Raw genomic sequence first — 23,332 nt, 5'->3', positions numbered from 1 at the left:
TTTAATCACGGGAAGCGTTTAGTTCCTAAGGGAACGGCTATTGAAATCGGAAGACAGAGATTATACCGTGCTGCCTTGGTTTTTAAAGGTATTGGTAACATTGAAAGTTCTTGTATGAAAGAAAAAAAAAGTATATTTCTTGCGTGTGTGGCCTCTACCGTTTGACTTGATTTATATAAAAATTAATTTATTTAAAGTAAAGTTACATGTCTTGTGGAAGCCAACAGAGAGAGAGGTAGGTATACTTTAGAGAAAAATCGGAATTATTTGTCCTCTATGTCATGCAAAAATAGAGATTTATCAAATAATTAATTATCGTAACAAATTATTTCTTCATAGCATCATATGTCAAGTACGTTTGTTGTACTAATGTAATGAATTACAATTTAATCTCTACCTATCAAATATAATCACAATTTTTAGTAGAGCATTTGAAAAGCCATTTAATAAAAACAAAGTAAAATTCCAAGTTAATGTAATTTTCGCTTAATTAAATCAACATGCATAGAGCACTCGTATGAACCCATTCGAACAGGTTTATCCTAGAAATCCCCTGGATGCGTTATGATGAAATGCTACGAAAAAAAAATGAAAAGCCAGCCAGTAACAGTACATCCGATCGGAAAGTTGTGTTTCCAGGAATACACTTATTGATTATTGACGTAAATAGCTCTTAAAAAGGATGTGATTTTGAGCGAGATTTTCTCTCTGTTTTACTGCGAAACTCGGCAAGTCGACTACAGCTAATGCATGTTTCTGCGAACTGGCGATCTTTCTTTTTAGATACTAGAGTCTGCTAATCGTATTTTACGTTTTGTAAACTCAAATTAAGGTATTGATTATAGGTTTTATCACGCAATCGGAATTTGTGCATTGTTTATTTAAATATTGTGAATCTTTTTGGCGGAAGTATTAATCAATTAAAAGTTTTGATTTATCGCTATTGTCATTGATAACAACGTTATCTGTTCTTTTTGGCTCATTACTCATTTTTGGCAAATTATAATCGAGGTTTCTTTATTCCTCGTGATAAAATATATAAACAAAGTTAGTATAATCTCATAGCCGTGGTATATCTGAGTTTGTTCAATTTCAGCATGATACCGGAGCCATCGACAGCCGTTAACAAAGGGGAAGTTTTGAAGACAAAGATGTCGGCTCACGATCTTCACAAAGCATTGTCTGCTTTACTTCTTAGTAAAGTGCAGGCAGACAGCAAGCAAGACCTCGAACAAATGAATAGATTGCTCATGGAATATGCTTATAGAGGCAGCAATATAATGTATAGCGAACCGGCCAACTAATGCTGCAAAAGTTATAATTAGTTTCCTCCACTTTGATACGTGGCTATATGGTAATGATTTTGGCAGATAAACTTTGTAGATTCGCACGATTGAGGTATTTATATTACAGCGTATGTATTTGTGTAATTAATAGTTAGAGTAATTGGGTTTTGGGTGGTTGGGAGTTATAGTTTAATTTTCAGAATATGGATAAAATATTTAGATAAATTAAATTGCGATAATAGAGTTTGAAATATGTAATTTGACATAGGAAATGTTATCAAGTACCAAAGATTATTTAGTAAGAATGTATTTTATAGATTTTATTTATTTATAGTATGTAACATATAGTATTTACGATTCATAAAATTATGCAATTGATTATGTTTTGTGAACAAAGAGAGTAAATTAAAATGTCTCTGTAACGTTGAATTTGCTTTCAATGACACAAATAAGCCTCAGCGAAATGGTTTTATTGAATTTTCCTTAATGAAATATCAGTGAAATGGACATGTTTCTCCATTGTAAAAGGTTTAATGTTATTTTAATATCTTTTATGTGAAGCACTGACTAAATAATCAGGCAAATCAGATTGGGGGTTGAAGATGGTTCGCGAGTAGCGTATGGTACGCGGGATCGAATTCGCTTCCATTTTTTTTATTCTCATGTGATTAAATATAAAGTTTTTTTTTGTATGTCCTTATAACCTAGAAATAGTATCTGTATGTCTTTGTATTAAGGGATATTCCTTCTATGAGGAAAATAGATTTGTCATATTATGTTCCATAGTAGTAGCGTCGAATAGGATCATAGGCAGATCCCAGTGCAAAAGCACTGAAATTCTGTTGTAACGTGCAATTCGTGCCGAAAAAGCCACTAACTACTATACTGCCGAAAAAGCCAATAAAATAAAATAGAATAGATACTGTTTGTTAAATGAATAATTTGCTCTTTTGAAAAGAAGTATTAATACCTTATAATTAAAATGATTTTTGGATACAAAAATAGAAATTACAAGTTGCATTTGTAATAAGCTATAATTATGTAAAAAGAATAATGCTGTTAAGACTCATTGTATTATTTTTGCCTGCAATCCACAGGTTTAATAATGTAATTAAATAAGTTTTGTTTGTAGAGAAAATAAATTTTCAGCGGTCTGGAGATAACAGCTTTGTGCATCGGATCTAATTATGAAATGCAGTCTTGTCGACTTGTTTCCTTGGATAACACAATATTAGCTTTTACTCTCAGCTTTTCTGCAATTTCCCTCAAAGAACGTACGGATCGGTTGACTACGTAAATAATGGTTTTAATAAGATATGTGTAACGTGTATTCAAAGATAATCTAGTCTAGGAATGCCATCGATAAATTTAGGAAATGCAATATAATGCCTTGAGTTTTTGGTGGAATTACAAACCTATTATATATTATCTATATCATTGATATTTCTTAAATACAATTAATTGTATAAAGAATGAGTTAGTTAATCATATATAAAATTTTAAAATAACTAAAACTTATTGATTATACAAATAATTAAATATCATCTACTTGTAAGTTGTACTTATATGCGTATAAGAAAAGCTCGTGAAAAATAATTTTAAGCCTTTAAAAGCTCTGCATATCGATAGTCGCTAAAAGGAAAATTTAATCAAGTATGTAAGTCCACTGAAAATTCAGTATATATCTACGAATTAGTGTATAATGTAATTTATATGAATAACCAAAGAATTGTTAAGTAGCTTAAATATTAAACGAAATTTATGGAAGTGTTGTTTTATTGAAGTAGAACCCGAAATTATATGATAATTGACAAGTATGTAAAATTATACATTATTTTTTTTAATATACGATACTTACGTAAACCTCTCATGATACATCTACAATTTTTTTTATTAATTATTAGGGATGAAAAGGGGAAGTATTACGCAAAGCTATCCTGTCGATCAATGAAATCAAATTTGACGATTTCTTATTGTGTTTCAAGCAAGTGCTGTATAAGTTAATTCAATAATTATTTTTTTTACACAAAATACTTTCCACAATTATTTGACAAAAGTATTATTAAGTGCATGTTGACTATTTTACTTATGAAAATTGCCGTAGAAAATCCTCATAAGTCACAGTAACCATGCCGTTTTAATAGAGCCTACATTCCACTAAAATGGCTGTGACATTCGGAAAGAGGCATGATAGATGAAATTACGGTCCTGTGTTTGCGTTGCACAATGGCACCTTAAAAAGCGCAGTGATAGAAAAGAAAACTGCGAACTACACGTAATATCCTTAATAAACAGTACCAAGAATTTTTAATATCACTTTCTAAGTAACAAGCAATTAGTTTGCCTTTTCCACTCAAGAAAAGCTTTTCTTCTAACTACTCGATAGATTCAAGAGCCTTTAAGTTTGAAATTAGTATTTCTCTATGGAACTAAGTGATACTTGGAAGGAACTAGATTGCTTATATGCGAACAATTTTGTTCAAATTAGGTTAAATTATTTCTTTTCATAGATATTGATACCTGGAATCAGCTTTATTGTGATTGAGGTACATTCCTGTATCTATAAGCAATTGATTGGTATGCAATGTTTTTATCTCCAACAAATAAATAAATTAAATTCGTCTTGTAACTACTAAAAATAAATTTTAAGGTAGATATATTATAAATGTTTCATTTTCTCATCTAATTCAATTATTTTGCTCAGCCCTTTTTACCTACATACTACGACATTTTTATAAACTACTACCTGTAAAATATTATTATCAAAATCTAAATCATCGTCATGGGCCATACATTTCACATCTTAGTAAACTGTTTATAAAGCTTAATGGAAACAATAACACTGGAAAATACTTATTACATGTCACATTTCAAAAAAACTGTTTGGTTCAATATTCCGGTTACATCACGATGTTTTCCAAACCAAATAATGAGACCCAATTAACGACTCGCCGAAATACAATAGAAAGGAATCAACTGCAAAGCAATGCACTTCAGTTTGCGCAAACATAAATGAACTTTATTTTTCTTATGCTCCACTGTGACAGGGAAGATTTCTGCTGGAGGGTCGATTGCAATTCTCAGGCTTTACACGAAACATGATTGTTTACGACATTCAAACTGCTGATTATTTACGCAAGTATTTATTAACAAAATATTGTTTTTAGATAAAACTGGAGCCCTGAAACTATTATTATTTAAACAATGAGGATAGGATAACGCGACTAACAATAAAATAGTGTTACAATTGTACAGGTGCAGAGCTTTTTGAATTCCGGAAAAATTTACTTTTGTCATCGTCATCATAATAATATATATTCCCGCTAGGACACAAATCTCCTTTGAGGGTTCATCCATTCACCACTTTAGTGTGTCAATTCACAAGTTAAAAGATACATAAACCAAATAACAATAATGTGTCTACTGTCCATCCATCCTACACATATTCGTGTCTCCTCATACTATGAATACAATACATAAAATTGACAATAGCTGAGCAAGCTGGAGCTCTGAAATTGTAGGGTCAATGGAAATTCTCAAGCTTGATACAAAATCTCTAGACTCTAGAGTATTGATTATTTACGTCATTATAATTTCATTAACAAATTTATATTGGGGTTTATACATAAAACTCGAGTTTGGAAACTCAGGATAGTTAAGATAACAGAACCAACTATTCAAGTAATATATAACAATATTGTACAGGTGCAGAGCTTTTGCTCTACATATTTCGTTATTCAGAGAAAAGTAATTTATCTGTGCTAATGATTTATAATTCACAGAACGTGTCCATCTTAAACGGATTCATATATCCTCATACGAAATGGTGCAGAAAATATGTAAAACTGACAATATATGAGGAAGCTAGAGCTCTGTATAGTATAGGGTCAATGGCAATTCTGAAGCTTGATACAAAACACTGTGTTGATTATTTACGCCAGTAAAACATTAACATAATTTATATCGGGGTTTATATATAAAACTCGACTTTAGAAACTCAGGATAGTTAAGGTAACATAACCAACTATTTAAATAATTGTACAGATGCATTAAAATTTTTTAAAGGTTTTGCTCTATTACAGAGCTTTTGCTCTATTTCAATATTTTACATTCAAAGAAAATTGTCTTACATGTGCCAGTGGTTAATAATTAACAGCATCAAATCCTATATTAACCAAATTACAATAATGTCCATCCCACACGTGTCTTCTCATCAAATGAACACAATACGTAAAACTGACAATGGCTGAGGAAGCTGAAATTTCACTCGTTGCCTCACGTCAGGCTTTCAAATTGATTTCCGATCTCCTTGGGGTAGGATAACAGCTTCCTTCCTATAAGGCTTTTCCCAACTATGCAAATTAATAAGGAAAAGAGGAAATAAACTGGTGTTCACTTTGATTTTTTAGCTTTCTCACTAATTAATGTGCCTTTATGAGTTTATTTTTCATGGTTTCTTACCGTATGTTTCGTACAAATCATATTTTAGCTGGAACAACATCGTTTATTTCAAAATATTTGCTAGTTTAACAGGAGTACATTCGTAATGAACGTGATTTTCTTTGTTAATAACTACATAGTATAAAACAAAGTCGCTTTCTCTGCCCCTATGTCCCTATGTATGCTTAAATCTTTAAAACTAAGCAACGGATTTTGATGCGGTTTTTTTGATTGCGGTGATTCAAGAGCGAGGCAGTATATAATTTATTAGTTTTTAGTCAACGCGGAAATGTCTATTATTTACTTTTCAATGCAAGTAATAACTTCGCAGCTCCTAAATAAAGAATAATACAAGAAATAAAAAGAAATATGTACTGTATAGCTCAAAGTCAATGTACAAGGTATTGTAGGCTCATTTCACTAGACCTAAACTAGTCAAGAAACCAGACACTTATTTCCCAATTATTCATTCTGTTTACAATAATTATTGTTTTAATTATTGATCTATAATATGTATTAACCATAAAAATCCAGTTAACTATTTTCATATGGATAAGAAACTAAATCCTAGAATTTACTTATTCAATCATTGAGTAAATGTTTTTCATCGATGTCCGTTATATTATGTACTAAATTAATCTGACTCTAAGGGAGAGCTTTTTTCTCAAATTATAGTTATCATTTCCACCAGACAAAAATGTATGCTAATGAATTAATATATTATTTTTATTCATATTATATTAACGCGCAATTTTAAAACGACAATATCATGAACACGAGTTGGAAATGAATATGGTCCTTCTATTTCTCTTATTTTGGATTACAAGAAGACATGAATGAACTGATTTGTATAAAACTTGACATGAGTTCATTCAGTAACTCAATAAAATTTATACCCTTATTTATTAAAGTTTTCGTATAATAAACCACTTCGTAATTATTTTATATCGCTGTAAAGATATTAATTTGTAAGTTCTTTGATCAAAAGAAGAAGCTCATTGAAGAATATCTACATTTTTATACAGACTGGCGGAATGCAAGTAAGTAGTAGTGATAATAGGATAAATTTATGCAAATAAACTTTTTTTTAAACGTTATCAAGTCATGTTCCTATGCATAAAATGTTTCTGCAATTAATAGGAGATTAATTATTGTAATAGAGATAAAGATTACCTAATGATAAAGATTGCCTATAAAATACAACAACCCCGGAAAATCTGATAGACAGTATGAAAATACGAAATTAAGAGGAGAGATTGAGATGATTTACATTGCATTTACTTCGATAAGAATATGTGTAAAAAAGGCTCCGTGTTAGCTCTTATGATATCAAATATCTAATGTATTTCCTCAACTTGGTTCAAACATTTAATTATTGTTAGTAAATCTGAACTTTAAATGACTTGAATTCAAAATATGAAAATGAAGCAAACCGTTCTTCTGAAAGTATCTTTTATTTGTTATATTACAAGTTTAAAGTTGAGTGGCAGTAAATAAATTTAATATGTTAATCGAATTTTTTATATTTATGTATAATTTCTATGTCATAAATACCAAAAATATCAAATTCATGTTAATCGAATATCAAATTAAAATTGAGTTTGCTTGCATTGAATTTGCTTGTGTTAAAAAAATTGATTGTATAATATGTAATTGTATTTTCATAACTATTTCATTGAATTCTTTGTTGTCTTTCATCAGTCAAAATAAAATCATTTCGCATTGTTTAAAGAAAACTATAATTGTAATTTTTTATGCTATCTGATTTACATATTAAATTTTTCCATAATTTCTTTTCAGAAATCTAATAAATCTTTAAAACGCCTTATTGATAATAAATCATTTGCATGGCAGCATTTAAAATTATTTAGTATACAGGTCAACAAAGGAAGGATATGAAATAAAAACACATTCACAGTGGACGAATTTATTCGAATGATAATAAAGTTCTTTTTTAACAAATATAATTCGTAAACATTGACTAGATAGTGACTAGACGCCTTTTCAGGCCACCTGTTGCTTCGTTATACAATTATCAACCTTACATTGAAAACCTTAAGAACTAACCAGAGCCCGAAAGACAGAATGTAGACAGAGTTTGTTGTTTAGGAAGGGTACACCACACATCGACACTTGAATAAGCACTGAAGAGATCTGTTCCTGGGATTAGTTTCGGGTGGGCTCTGGGCCAAGTAATACTCAGGCGACCGCCATTTCGCCTATGCCGCGCAAGAGGCGCGAGCGCAGACGTGCAAACACCGGGTGCTCCGTCGGGATGCCGCGGCCGTGCAGGAAGCGAAGAGTCTCTTGAGCGCACACCAGAAATCCGAGTTGTTCAGGGTCCATGTTCACCGGCACCGAATCCAGAAGAGGGTCTTCGTTTTCATCACCAAATACTTCGCGGTCGTCAAAGTTGTCGTCAGCAGAATCATCAGATATGTGCTCGTTCTCTATCTCCACCGAGCAAATTCTTCCAAACAGGCGCTTAAGAGCCTGACGCTTCTCCGAACTTTGCGGGTCATTAATCAGCGGCTCGCTGCGGGAACGTTTGCGGCGCCGCTGCCTTTTCGCCTGCCGCTCGGTCTCATTGTCGCAATCGCGCTTTCGTTTACTAGTCATAATCGCTAACAGCCCGCCGGCGTCGGGATACGAACTGCGAATGGGCCGTGCACAGGGAATTGAAGGGTCTCGATGCGATCGCTGCGAGTAGCGTTTATCTCTATCTGGCGGGTTGCGCTCGAATGCGGTAGAGCGAGACGACGCAGCCAGCTGCAAGAGAAACAGCTGGGCGAGCAGATGCAGGGCGCGGGGTATGCACGCTTTGTTTGATAAAGTTCATTCGGGAAAATAAAACTGTTACGCGATTGCGCGGCCGGCGGGGGGCGGGCGCGCGGGGCGAGAGGACTGGCCCGGACGGCAGCTGCGACGCATCTGCCGCGCTCAGGTGAATTCCCCCTGTCTCAAGGTGCCGACAGAGTAATTAGATGCGAGATACCTGTTAGGCGATAGTATGTAAACAAAACAATCCCGCTCGGAATACGCATGCCCGAATATAAGGAGGATCAACAAATTAGCGTTAGGTATATAAAACCTGAACGTTTATAGTTCGTTGTTTTGTTGCCAGTTCGTATGGAAAGTAATAGGTATCTGCGTAAATTGTAAAAATCAATACTCAGGTTTATGTAGTACCGGGAAACGAGCTGTCAGTTTCATACCTTGGCTTATGTACTGTACACAGCAAGTACATAACTATCGAGTTGCGTCTATGTACTAGTAAGCCGCTTCGACTGTTACTGTTGACGTCTTCAAGTGGAAATAAACGTTCGAACAATGCAGTTCAACTACAAATTGGACTGTTATGTTTGCTTTGTTAAAACTTCAAGTAGGCCTATATTTCAAAGGTTTTAAAAAGTGGGAATAATTTTCTAATTATTTACTATGGTTTTCAAACAATTAACTTCATAAAACTCTTCCGTACGATTACTTTGAAAGTAACAAACAGAGTTTCAACAATTTCATTACAAAGGAAACGTTTCATGCTTTGAAACACTGAAACTTCCCTCTGTGGCTTGGGATTAGTGGAATTTAGACTCTATCCGGTTCGGTTAGAGTTCTTTGTTTTGGTAAACATGAAACCGTTCATTGAGAAAGCTAGCTAAGCCATTCCTAACATAATCGGAGTGGATGTTGCGTCAATCTCATAGTTACATACAAGTTGGCACATACGTTCGGTTTTGCAAGTTGCTGGCGAAGTGTTTTAGCCGAAATGGTATTATTTCCCCAAAGGTGCACGTTTCGTGTGGGTACTAGGTACTTAATGCTTGTTTAATTGCTTGCAACGTAACAACACGTTAGTGTTTCAACTAGTGGATTTAAAAAAAATAACCTGAAGAAAGATGCAAACCAAAAAGTTTGACATCATATTTTTAATCTGACTCTAAACAAAGGCTCTATGAAACATTTAATAAAAAACAAGTACCTAATTAAAGTAAGTGTAGTTTGTTCGTTTATAAGAAAAGTTGCGAATGTAAGGAATTTTATAAAGAATTACAGTTCAATCAATCATGTAATATATTATGTCAGGCAAAGCTTGGTTTCTAAACAATGACATCCTATCATAATCATCACCATTTTTAAACCTATTACATAAAGACAGACACAGATAGGCCTTAAAGCTTTTTTAAAAATCCTACATATTGCGTTTCATTTTGAGCACAAATTACAGCAATCGATACTTTGTAGCTTAAAATTGATCAGTAACGTGACCCATGATAACAAGCACGTGATTCTTTGTGATATTATGTAGGTGGTAGGTGGATAGATACGCAGCATTTTTTTAGCACACTTGTAGTTTTTCGGAAAAAACTTTTCCTGAAAGAAAGAAGCATATTTTGTCAAACGGGAATCCCATATTAAGAAAATATGAGCAACATTTTAATTTTAGCTTATCTTAAAGAAGATACTATGGACTGTTTTAACAACAATATTAATAAGAAATTCTCATGACATCGACGGAAAAGAAAACAAATGATATGTCAAGATAGTAGATACGTTAATCCCAAAAGTTTCAGAAGCACCTTATATTCCTTGTTTAAATAATATCGGGATAAGTTTGTTAGTAACTAATAACATAGAGGAAAGCTCTCTAAAATCATAATGAAATAAGGTAGTCTTTTAATTTTTCTCACCAATAATTTATTTGAGAAGTGATTAATTGAAAAAAAAAAAACATAAAATACCATTTATCAAAAGCTTTAACCGGAAGTGCGCTTATGAGATTAAAAATGAAATAGGTACTTAAGTATAACTTTTTAACAAGTAATAACTGAACCAAATATACATTTAACCAGCATAAACGAAGAAAGATTTATTTTTAATACGTGGGATAGATAGAAATAAGTCATCTAAGTAAAAGTCGACACTAAATTTATTTCAGCGCCATCTATCGAAATATTACGAAACGTTAGTAGAGGGAATTCTAAATGGTTTAGTTACAGTAGAGTTCCATATTATAAAACGCGGTAGAGCTTTTTAATTTTGTCAAGAGATGTGTTAATGTAGGATTTTTCTTTTTTAACCAGCGTTAGTGGACGAAGCGAAATCATATGCATAATACGAGGAGGATATATTTTGAAAGAGTAGCATTTGAAACGTAAGAGAAATGTGGTTTGTTATTTTTAATCTATTTTATTATACGACAATATAAAGAAAATCCAAAATTACTTCTACCTAGCGTATAATAACTTTCCACAGACTTTATCATAAAAAAGTATTTTACAAAATGGAATAAGGTAAAAAAAAATTCATCATTTTTCAGTGATTCGTTTTTTTTAATAGCAATTCTCGATCCTATTTAGGACTAATTCGCATTGTGAATCGTTACTTGAATATAATTTGTGCCTAAATATAAAAATTAAATCGCATGTACACGTAAATTCACATTTAAATTAACATATTTAAAGTATTTCGAAATCCGAATTGTACACATTCTGTTTTGCAAAATACAATGGAATCCTGTACAGAGGAATTCCAACACTGCTTTATTACGCATATTGGGTTTTCGATAAACGTGTTTTTCATATAATGTTTGTAACTGAAGCTCATTATTATACAGACGATCAATAACTCATTGGATGAACCTTTGTTTCCAATACTTGAAAGTTGCACTCGATGGAAAATTCTGTATGTTATACCTGTTTACTGTATTTGATAGGTTTATTTTGTGTTTTGATATAGCAAGGCTGGGATGCATGAAATTGGTTTATGATTAAAGTTGGGAAATCGAATTTCGTATGAATATTTGAAAAAATATATAGTAGAAGCACAGTATTACATAGGAAATATGGTAATACTGTGGTAGAAGCTTGCATGGAAACGTAATATAAAATATTTTGTTTAAAGACTTGATACGTTTTAAAGTAATGTCGATATAATTGAGAGGGTTAAAATAATGTAAATAACATTTTCGTGTATACCTATGATTTAAATATGTGTGTATAATAATTAATAAGTATAAAAATACTGTAAATAAAGCAGTGCGAAGTATTACCATTTTGTCATAACCTTACAAAGTTTTGTGGACAGACTTCAGCGAAACGTGATTTTATTCAGAAAAGTTTGAAAGGTTCAATGTTTGTAAGCAAAACTGGCTTGAGTTTTTGGTAGAAAAGCGAAAAAATACCACTTTATTTGAGACAACATGAATACTTTTGAATTAATTTCCTTGGAAGTGTTTTTGTTACATTGGTAGGTACTTACCTGACAATAGAAAAGCTTCTCAAAAGGGTATAAATTATAGTACTCATAATATTGGAATAAGAAACACGAATGTTTCACATGTAAACACAGCTTTGAATTAAAAGTAAATATTCTGTACCCATATTCAGAATGACACTCCACGTTAGATATCACATGTAAAAATAATAATAAAAAAGCATCTATGCAAACGATTAGATACATTATAGAAAAATGTAAAGTGATAGATGACTGCATTCTTTGTTTATTGGACATTGATAGAAGATGTTTTGATCTTAAGAGTAAAATTAAAAAAAATATAATAAAAAAGCCACATCGAAGCAGGCGATAGTTATAATTTGGTCGTCAACCATTAATATTTGTAATGTTATCCTTAAAACACATAAATCATTCTGAAACGAGTCCTATACTATACTGGTACTTCCCGCACATGAAAAGTTTTTACTCAAAATTTAAAGTAGGATCCGTTTCAATCTAACTTTTCGTATTTTACTTTTGACAGATAACTATTGCGGATTCACAAACCAATTTTTAAATAACCCTCGTTCAGGTGAACTTTGTTTTTAGTTTTTAAACCTATATTCACACCAGAGATTGCTATTTCCCTTCTCTGATGGCTGTATGACATTGGTTAGTGCGTGAAAAACGTAAATATCCATTTCTTGTTATTTATAATATTCCCTTATTCTAATTCAGTATTTTCATTTTTTTTCCATTTCCTGTGATTGAGGTAATATTCTAATTATTTATTTATATTCATAATATGAAGATGTTATTGATTGATTGCTTATTTACAAAATAAAGAAATTCAGAAAAAATATATTTACTGCAAAATTTGGTACTTCTCCTAATATCTATTTAACTCTTATGTTATACGAATTTTATTTTATAGAGCAATGTAGAACATAATTTTAAAATACATATTGTGAAATTGACGATGAGAGACATTGATACTAAAGCCCATACGACTGCCAGTTCGACTAATAGTCGCAGTTGAAACTAGGTGAGAAAGAATTTTTGATTGGTAACCATTTTCCTATGAAATTAATGTTTATATATTCACAATGCAGATTAATTTTTACGCTCAGATTACTTTTAAATTGTTGAATCAACAATCGTTTAAAAAGTTTAAATTGTTGTATTTGCAAAAATTTGCAACATTGTCCCAAACCTAATGAAAAATTTTGTATGTAGTTTTGGTTTTGCTATAATTTGGACACAACAATATGTAGAGTCGCTCTCATAGAGCGTAAAGGCTGACAACTGCCTGTGTTACATTGAATTTAATAAGAAATTCATTGGCAGAAAATTTGTCTATTAATGTGCCTTTGGTGTAAAAAAGTGAAGTGATACAACTGTTTCACTGATTGATCTTCTTTGGGGGCTAGTAGGTTATAAGCATTAAGTATCCTGCCAGACCAATCTATTATTTTCTTCGTCTCCACCTCAATACTACGCTCACAAGTTAACCACTATAGGAGCCTGAAGGCAGTTAGTCTATCGTGTCTAGGAAGCCTAAATCCACTCTAGCATCGGTAACATGCGGTATCAAACGCGTTGCCGATTGGATTGGACAGGCGTTATGAGGGTCGATGCGCACCCAGCGAATAATAAATTCTTAAAATATGTTATTGGCTGTTTTCGTATTATTTACCTTTATTTAATCCCGTACGATTTGCTTTAAAATTTATTGCAGTTCAATTCTGAGGTAAAGCTTAAAATCTGTATGAGATATGAAGCAGGTAAACTTTCCCGTTTGAGTTTGCAGTGACAATGGATGTGTTATAATAAGATTCCAATTGGAGAGTAAATATTATGTATCTATTAACTAAAAAAGCAGGATTAATTGCCATTTTACTTAGATAAAAAAAAAACAATGATTGAGTACTAATTCCCAACTAATAGATAAAAGCATAGGATGACCAATGTAATCTAAGAAAGTGTATTTTAGTTAGAAAAACCAAGCTTGTAGACTTCTTTGATGTTTCCTATCACTTAGCTTTCCACTGTAGTAAATAAACATTTTCACATTCCATGTATTTCTTGTTTTGTTATCTTTAAGTGCAATAAAGTATTTATAAATAAATATAAATAAATAAACTACAACTAGACTTGTCTAATACATTTTTTAACCCTTAATCGGCCATGACTTCAAACAAGTTTATTTTAATACATCAGTACGGGGTTATATCGAGATTAAACAGTAAAATATTAAAAAGTAAAATATTGGGTAGCTTATAGGTTTTTTTGGCGGTGGGATATTATTTCCCTATAACCATTAAAAGTTATGTTTTGTGGGAAATTATTTCCCTATATCCATGAACATACATGTGGGAAATAATCTCCCACTTTTGCCGCTTTTGCCCGCGCCTTTACTCGTCGATTTTAACACAGGGACAAAAAATAAAAATGCATCATTAAATTTATTATTTATTGAATATGTATGAATTTTTAAATTACTTTTTACTTTACTCAACTTTTTACTTTTTATACCTACTTGGTATCCTTACAGGATAAAGGGAAATATATTCCCACTTGAGATTTCATGCACGGCTACAGGGTATTAATTTCCCACCATTTTTTAAATTAGAAAAAATAACCCAAAGTAACAGCTTTCGTACGTTATTTTGTTAATATTTGATAAATAACACGTTCTTCTTTACGAATTATAAACAATTGCATATTTACAGGAATTTTTCTGGGCGTAGGCGTAGGGCGTAGATCCAAAAACTATCTTGAATTTCGGGAAAAAACGGTCGTTTTAATGAACTTTTTACTTCGATTGTCTACTGACATTCACAGTTGACGTTTAGAAAGAAGTGTTGCTAGAAAAAAAATAAAAAAACTAAGTATCTATCTTAAGGTGCGTTCCTTAAATTTTACCGTATCTTTAAAAATACAAAAAATAATAATTAATTTGTGGGCAATGCCGAGGTGGGAAAATAATATCCTCATGGCTTATTAAGGGTTAAAGCTCCAAATACGTCGAAAATATAAAACATGTCTTAGATATAAGAAGAAATATACAAATAATCCATGTTACTTCAATTTAAATAAACAAATAAATGTGATATTAAAAATCGGACTTGAATGTATGATTTTTTTTTCTTAAATATAGAATATATCCAGTTGTATAAAATGTAATTTCCTATAAGCGTTACATAACAGTTTTTATAATTGATGTATTAGCTTCCCTCTAGAAGTTTCTATAACTTTGGGGACTTATAAGTACAATAGAATGGAAAGTCGAGGAAATAAGAACAAAATTTACGAAATCTTTTGATATTTGTGCGTGATTGATGACATAAACGTTTCACAGGAGACGAAATACAATATTTTACATTTTTAAGGAATGTTTCTGATATTTTGTAGTTTCTAGTATATTCTGAGTTATACATTTATATAAGGTAGGATTTAGATTAATTTAGCCATTAGATTGATTATATTTTATAATAAAATAATGCATGTCTGAATTCTGAAATCGGAAAAAAATTCTTGTCGTTAAAGGTAAAAGGTAACAAAATGTAACAAGGGTGGAGAGAAATTTCATCAATAAAATTCTGCTTCACTGGACATTCAGGTAACTCGATGAAATCTCAAATTATCAATATTATACAATGTGAATCGAACATTATTTAGTAAGATTTCTTCTTCGCACATGTAAAAACGCACTTGGTACATAATAGTAATTAAATTTACATTATATCTAAAAATTCATAAGATGGTTATCTTCGTTCAGGATAACCCACGATAAAAAAATATAGCAATTTTCGTCAATAATATTGCATTTTATTAGTAAAGGAATATTCGAAATCTGTTCAGTATATCTGGAGATTACCATAAAACCACAAAAAACACACCTCTATAATCTATATAATATTAATAAAATACATAATATAGTACAGAGGTAATTTTAAGGTAAGATATCCAAGTAGAAACGGTTTATGTAAAAGGTTTCTTTGGGTCTCTGGATTAGCCGAATTTTCTCTCAATAGTTATAAATAGAAAGTGATTACAATCATTTCATCACACACGCAAATGAGTTATAGTTAGTATCATATTGTGTCTGTTTGTCGCATCATAGCACCTATACGTTTTTTTAAGCGAATATTTATAATCACGTCCTAATTAACTGTTAGGAGTTATCTAAGTTAATATTAAATATTGTAGTTTTAATAATAATTATAAAAAATATATTACATAGTTTACAATAGCGTTATTTAATGAATCACTTAAACTATGCTTAAACACATGAACTTTATGTATGTTTAGAAATTTAACTGTTTAACGGATTTTAAAACGCGGTTTATATAATTATATTAAATATTTCGTTTTAAAATCCGAAAAATTCTTTAATTTTTAAATTTATCTTTGGGTTGTTTGAGTGGAGACTCGAGAAATGCAAACTCTGATTAATAAGGGGTGCCAAATAAAGTGCCATCTCAGAAAGGTCTAAGTTTGATTTAACACGCTCGGCTATGAAGACCAAGTGGTGATGGGGAAAATTCATAAATCATTGGACATATTCTATGGTAAAATGTGGTCAAAATTATGTACATATAAAAAAAGCTTTCAATTTTAAACACTTTTAAGAATTCAAAGTAAATCAATGAATTATTATTAATGTATCTGAAAAGAATAAATCTATTGTCGGTTTTTAATTATAACGATAAAGCCTTAAGAAAAAATAATTTAAATAGAAACAGGTGAGGTAAATAAAAGCTTGTTAATAAGATGGTTATTCGTAGTTACACTTATTATATGCACTTGTGGTGCATGTTCTAATTAGATTTCGTTCATGAATATATTTCTATATAGGTTGTTATTTCAATTCGTTACACACATTTAAAGCAGATGTTTCTAGAGGATTATTATTAATTACTCGTATCAAACGTGCGTTGTGATTTAAATGTGTGTACTTATTTTTGTTTTATATTTATTTGCGTTTTTTTTTATTTCAAGTAATTAATTCCAATATTTTAAATAATTTTAAATAATGTTAATTATTTATATATCTATGCGAGATGGAGTTATGTATATATTAATACTTTGAAAAGAAAAAAAAATACAATATCTAATAAATCTTTCAAAACTTTTATTTAAATATCTACATAATCCCGAAACCCACCTCGTGATTGAACTTTATTTTGTACCTATCTATTATTCGTACTCTACTGTAATACGATATTATTAAAATCTAATCGGCCTACCTATTCGTCAAACTACTTATATCAAAATTCATTGGACCGTTCAGGCGTTATTGATTTATAGAGATATAAACATATTGAAAATCAATCTACCCTTATTATATAGGCAAGAAGGAAAATGTATCCCTCTTATGGAAAATATGTTTATATCTATATACCTCAATCTTCGTTAAAACGTAATAAGGGATATGATGTAGCGTCACGTATATTATATCGAGGAAGGGGTCGAATCATAGTGCCCATTTCGACCTAATCCTTACCCGAATTTTAATTAAATTGGTCCACTGATTTAGTTTTATTATCAGCGGTAAACGAGGTTTATGTTGCATTTCAATGAATAATATTAAGTTCAAAGTAATTTTATGCAACATTATAATATAACGTGAATTTATATTTTCCTGCATTTTCATCATGCAAATTCCACACGTAATTTTTAACTTATGGAAAAAATTACTTGTATAGGTACAACAATATACAATAATTGTAATTAGCCGTTATTATCTGGTATCTTGTCGATTTATAACCCACACTAAATACAATAGCTTCATAATAATATTATGCTCTTCAAGTGCTCTGCAAGATACGGAAATTTTATTTTTCGAGTTTGTATTGTACCTACAATAAAGACAAATACATGGTACATTATTCTTAGCTAAATCCACGAGATCCTTATATCCCTAAATCTGTATCAGAGAAACCAGTGATTGATTCAAAGTAATTCTAAATCAATGAAAGGTATTATAGGATGTATTATTAATGATTCTTACATTATCAAGTTACTCTTATAAGTTAAAAAGAATCGTAACTTTAACATTAGTTTACGATAAACTTTTGACATGTTATAAAAATGGAAACAAAAGAATAATTAACTTAATAGGAGTAAATGTGGTAAGGGATAAGACATATAGTAAATGGCATAAAATATATTGAGTAAGTTATATAAAACAGTTGAAGCGTGCAAGAAAAGTTGTGTATATTTTGAAGTGAAAGGAGTGTGTAGTGTGGAAATTGTAGGAAAATGTTATTCGATTCTCGATTAATTTTGCTAGCAATTTTCGTATCCGTGGACGGATTATTTTTATTAGAAGGTAATAAAATTATCATTAATAATTATTTACTAATATTTAGTAGTGATTAAAACTTAAATTAAAAACAAAGGAAGGTCAAAGTAAAACTATATTTTCATGTAGATATTCGAATCATTTACAACTTTCCATTTGAAAATAATTTTATAGTGTAAAAGTTGATGCCATTTATTGAATTAGTAACAAACTTAATATTAAAAGTAGAGCACTAAAAATTTATTTCATTAAATTTATCGACAACGACAGGTCAATCTATAAAGTTACGAGTTCGTTATAAGTTCACATAACATTTCATTTCACAGTTGTTTTCTATCACTCAAAATTTCTTCAAAACGCTTTCAATTAACACGAAGATTATTTGTAATTATATTATTCAAAACATGCACTACAATCGAAAAAAAATGTATCATATTTTTTTCAGATAAGGAGCCGTTTTTCTTTTGCTTGAAAATCTGCCCACTTTACTGTCCCACGAAGCGCAGTGACGAGGGTGAGTCGTGATGAATTACGCAACTTTTTAGGGTTCCGCTCCTCAAATGGAAAAATAATAATCCTTAGGATCACTACGAAGTGATGACAGATAGGTGACAACGATGTCCATCTGTCTGTCTGTCACGGCCCTTTTCTAAGGAACGCGTAGAGGTATCAAGCTAAAATTTATATTGAAAAAAATCAAACTTATAAGCCAACGCAATCAGACGATAGAGTCGCTTATGCTGCAAATTTTCGCAAATTTCGATGTTCACAAGGGAATCGAAACCTGTAGGGTATTTCCCGTGAACACAGAATATTGAGATTTTGTACGAATTAAGATAAGATATCGTATAGCCCAGATAAAGCAAAAGTTGAAAATTACAAAAACAACGCATTTTTATGCGTTTTTTTAAACAGGCTTGTAGGGAACCCTCGATGTGCGAGTCCGACTCGCACTTGCCCGGTTTTTATTTTGGAATTTATTTGCCTCCTGTCTCCACTTGTTATGATTGAATCACGGAAAGTGTTTTACTTTCTCTGTGTTCACAATAATATAGGATTATGGTGGTCGTTATTCACTTGGTGTTTTATTTTTGGCTCAAGCTGTAAACTGTAAGCTTTTAAAGAGCTGTCTTATGTCACTCGCATAAAATATTATATTTATGAAACTAATTGCCACTTGTAGAAAAATATTTCAATGTATTGTTAGTTCTAAGGTAATATTTTGAAAATAAAGTTATCTTATTATACATATCTTTGCATTTTATTAAAATGAACATAAGTTGGTTTATGCCCTCTGTGATCTGTGGTTTATGCTTAGTTCGTGTTGTATAGAATATCACTATACTTCCTTTACTTTACTTTATTACATTATGCTTTATTACTCTTTAATGAATAACTAGATAATTCGAGAGAGACTAGAGATTCGCACTTACAACATTATTTACTCTTTAACACAAAAGACTTTGTTTCCCTCCGACAAGTAAAAACTGTATTTTAAAGTAAAAACTATTTTAAAAGACATTTTAAACTAATGAATAGCAGATCCCAGTTAAAATAGTTAAATTGGCTTAGTCTGATAGGGCACTTAGAATTCTGATTAAGTGTCTGGGAAGTTGAACAACATTTACTGTAGATTATGATTAAAGTTCTTCTTAAAAAAGGAAGAAAAATAATAAAGAAAAGAGTAACTACATATTTTTCGTATATTTTGTGTATGTTAAATTGTTAATACAGCTATAGATGTAATAAATATGTACATTATAAAATAGAATAGAAAGTACATAATACTATAGGAAAAAATTCGTTCGGATAGTAATGATTGTATCTTAAATTTCGCAATTATTCCAGGCTAAATTTGGGGAATAGCTAATGCAAAATTAAATTAAATAAAACTGTTAGGGATATAGATGAAGTAGAGTGGTGTTAAATGCTTTATAGTGGAGCTTTTATTTAAAGAAATACTTCATAATTCAAATCAGTTATAATCAAGAAGCTTATATCTAATACACTGGAGATTTCAGTATGAACATTAACTTGTAACAAGAAAATATGACCATGAACAACGTCATATTTTCTTGTTACAATCAAAGGTTTAGTTTCTATTTATCTAAAGTTTAGTCCAAAAATTGTATATTCTTAAAAAGTGATTATGGTTTTAAATACAACTTTTTATACAAGTGAAAATTATATGTATCCAAAAAGGTGCGGGCACGGAAAAACTAGGTTTAGGTAATCATTTCATTCATTTTACAAAGGGTAATCAACTATATGTATTTCTATTATGTATATCTTTTTTGTTTAACATTATACATAATGTTTCAGATGCTTCATCTCTTATCTACGCGGACGATGAGTTGCCTCCTTTCATATACGACCACGAACCTGAAATATATTACCCATATCGTCACGGTCATTCTTACTTCTGCGAGTTGCCGCCAAAACCGACCACTACCACCACGACAACTGTAAAGCCTACCACTCAAGAACCGACGTTTATCTGTCAGTTGTGCATGAAGAAGTGTAATAAAAAGTCGAGTAAATAAGTCAGTGAATATGAAGCATGTAGTTATTTATGGAATTATTTTGAAGAGTGTGTTGCATTGAGTCGATACTTGATTTTCAAACTAGCTAGGTTTTTTATCAGCAAAATTTAAAGAGGTGTTAAATTAAACTGCACACAATAATAAATTCGATCGTGCCATACGCAAGTACATAGGTAAAAATATACGCAGTATTATAAAATCGTTGTACACGTCACTTTGAAAGTTCGAAAATTTTCCGGATTTTCCATTCACTTTCAGACAATTAAGGAAGTGAAAGGAACATTATTTTGCGGGATATTACAATGACGAACTGCGCATTGTTCCTATCTGAAGATTTAGGGCCTATTGTCATTGGGATGTAATAATTCTCTTTTCATACTTTTTAAACGCACTGTCCATCATTGTTTTAGCAAAATTGATTTTAATTTCTATTATATGACGCATTATTATTCTGTGATGTATTTTTTATATATTATACTGTTAAATAAGATACACTCCATTCTACCATTGGTGTTTTCGTTACAACTAACACTTTGAATGTTATGTATTTTAGTTTACTCGTTTCTTATCAAATGTGCGGCATAAAATACGTAATTCGTTTTATTTTGTCTGTATTTATGTTTGTTATTGGTTGTCTTAATAGACACTTATTTAATGAGGCTTTTATTCTACATTCATTTTACATTGTGAAAGATTTTGTTATTGCTTGCTTTAAAAATATTAAGTACCGTTAGGTAATATTATGAGTGATACTATATTATGTACCTACATGAGTTATAAGTGAAGCGCAGAATTACTGCTAGCTGCACGTATATTTAATATTATCTTGTCAGTATAAACTAAAATTGTCAAGTTTGTAATTAAATTAATGAAAATTTAATTAAAATTAAAAAAATAATTTGCGTTATTTCGCTTCTATATTATATTCTGTACACATACTGATACTAAATTAAAAAAGATCCTTAAATTGTATCCAGTTCTCAGAATTAATTTTCTTTTAAGTGTGTTCAATCCAGGATTATTAAGGTTACGTGAACAAAACTTTTACTTTCATAAGGAAACACAGTTATGTCACCAATCCTGTTTTTATCTTGTAAATAACCGCATTAGCATATCTGGGAAAACCACTTCAAATATTGTGATCATTAAAACGAGTTATAAATATTTGTTTATGTAATTGTGCTATACATAATAATTATTTCATAACCTAATCGTGGTACATATTTTCTTTTTTTTATTAAATAACTTGTCAGTAAATGTAAAAGGCAGAATGTGTAAATATGGAGAACAATTACAGGTTAAAATAATGTCATTTGTAACGACGACTTTTGTGAAATTTGCGGCACTAAAATATGACTTTAAAAGGATTTAATTTACTATAATAATTTTCAGCTTTTAAATTACTATAATTGAAGAATTACATAATATACGAACTTGTTTAATTTTTATTTTCAGACAGATTTTATGGCAGACGAATATAGGTCATAATTAAATTAGGTACCTACCTACCAAGATCCTTGTTTGTCTCATATTTAGGTGTATTGTTTGTATAGCAAAAGTTTATGTGAAAGTAATCCAGGGACGTATTCGGAGCGCAATTTAGCAGGGATCAAGATTTTACTACCCGTTGCTATGGCAACGGCATCGTTCGTTAAACCTATGATTACGAGCCTGGTAATGTTTACGTTCGTAGAAAAATGTAATCCAGATTTGAACCTTATGCAGAAAGCGTAAAGTTTAAAATAGAATCGAAAGAATTAAGGATTAACAATGGTTGAAATGAATTGTCTGGTTTGTAAGAGAAAATTAAGTTGATTGATTACGTTTTTGTTGAAGTGTCATCGTATAGTTTTCTTTTTAATTAAAATGGTAATAATATCGAATTATATTCACTGAGGGAGAAAGATTTATTAAATAATAGTTTATGTATGGTTATTTATTTGTATCATTTAAAATATATTATTTGAATGATTTATTTGTTACTCTATCACATAAATTGATGGGATTTGTGTAACATTTGGTACAAAGTAAGATTATAGTCTATATTACTACATAATATGCTAACACTGTAACACATAATATGTACGAGGTAAGATAATTAAACCTATGTATTCACACTTCATAGGCTAATATTACTAAAAAAATAATTGAAATAAAATTGACCTTTAAGTACATAAAGTATTTCTAGGCAAATTTGTGTTATTGGTTTGAAGTTTAGTTTCGCAAACATTTGCAAAATATTCTCGCATCGCGTAATTTGATTTAATATTGGACTATCTGAGGAATATTATACTTCGTAAATATTGTTATTGCTTTCATTTTCTTTACTTTATTTTCTTTTTTATTCGTGAATAAGGTCAAAATAAATAAATTATCTTGAGGAAGAAATTTTGTACTCAAGCTTATTAAAATTATTTTATAACAAGCTTTTTGATGATCAACGACACAATCGATTCATTGAATAATATATAAGCTAAGAAGCCCGCAGGTTAACTAAAAATAAAATAAAAAATAACTAGATCATTAAGAACCAAAAACAC

The 23,332-nt window shown here is 30.6% G+C and overlaps 2 protein-coding genes across 2 annotated transcripts; one reads left to right on the top strand and one right to left on the bottom strand.

The window, feature by feature from the left end:
• Positions 1-7,637: 7,637 nt before the first annotated feature.
• Positions 7,638-8,698, bottom strand: insb (insensible). The gene has a single exon (XM_090111855.1). The coding sequence runs from the start codon at positions 8,343-8,345 to the stop codon at positions 7,926-7,928; it is 420 nt and encodes a 139-aa protein (XP_089967981.1). The 5' UTR covers positions 8,346-8,698; the 3' UTR covers positions 7,638-7,925.
• A 9,438-nt stretch (positions 8,699-18,136) lies between these two features.
• LOC149901304 (uncharacterized) lies at positions 18,137-21,173 on the top strand. The gene is made up of 3 exons (XM_090111606.1): positions 18,137-18,276; positions 18,695-18,763; positions 20,572-21,173. Exons 1-3 carry the CDS (start codon positions 18,207-18,209, stop codon positions 20,790-20,792), a joined length of 360 nt encoding a protein of 119 aa, XP_089967732.1. The 5' UTR covers positions 18,137-18,206; the 3' UTR covers positions 20,793-21,173.
• The last annotated feature ends 2,159 nt before the right edge of the window (positions 21,174-23,332 follow it).

Source organism: Colias eurytheme, chromosome 17, assembly GCF_061535395.1.
Source record: "Colias eurytheme isolate Ceu_HAF_F1 chromosome 17, ilColEury1 Martin Lab GWU primary, whole genome shotgun sequence".
Lineage (NCBI taxonomy): Eukaryota > Metazoa > Arthropoda > Insecta > Lepidoptera > Pieridae > Colias > Colias eurytheme.
This window is presented reverse-complemented; position numbering and strand designations above follow the sequence as displayed.

Coding starts and splice junctions, on each gene's coding strand:
- insb (XM_090111855.1), bottom strand. CDS start 8,345: ATGACTAGTAAACGAAAGCGCGATTGCGACAATGAGACCGAGCGGCAG.
- LOC149901304 (XM_090111606.1), top strand. CDS start 18,207: ATGTTATTCGATTCTCGATTAATTTTGCTAGCAATTTTCGTATCCGTG. Junction 18,277..18,694: donor CGGATTATTTTTATTAGAAG/GTAATAAAATTA, acceptor TATTTTTTTCAG/ATAAGGAGCCGTTTTTCTTT. Junction 18,764..20,571: donor CACGAAGCGCAGTGACGAGG/GTGAGTCGTGAT, acceptor ATAATGTTTCAG/ATGCTTCATCTCTTATCTAC.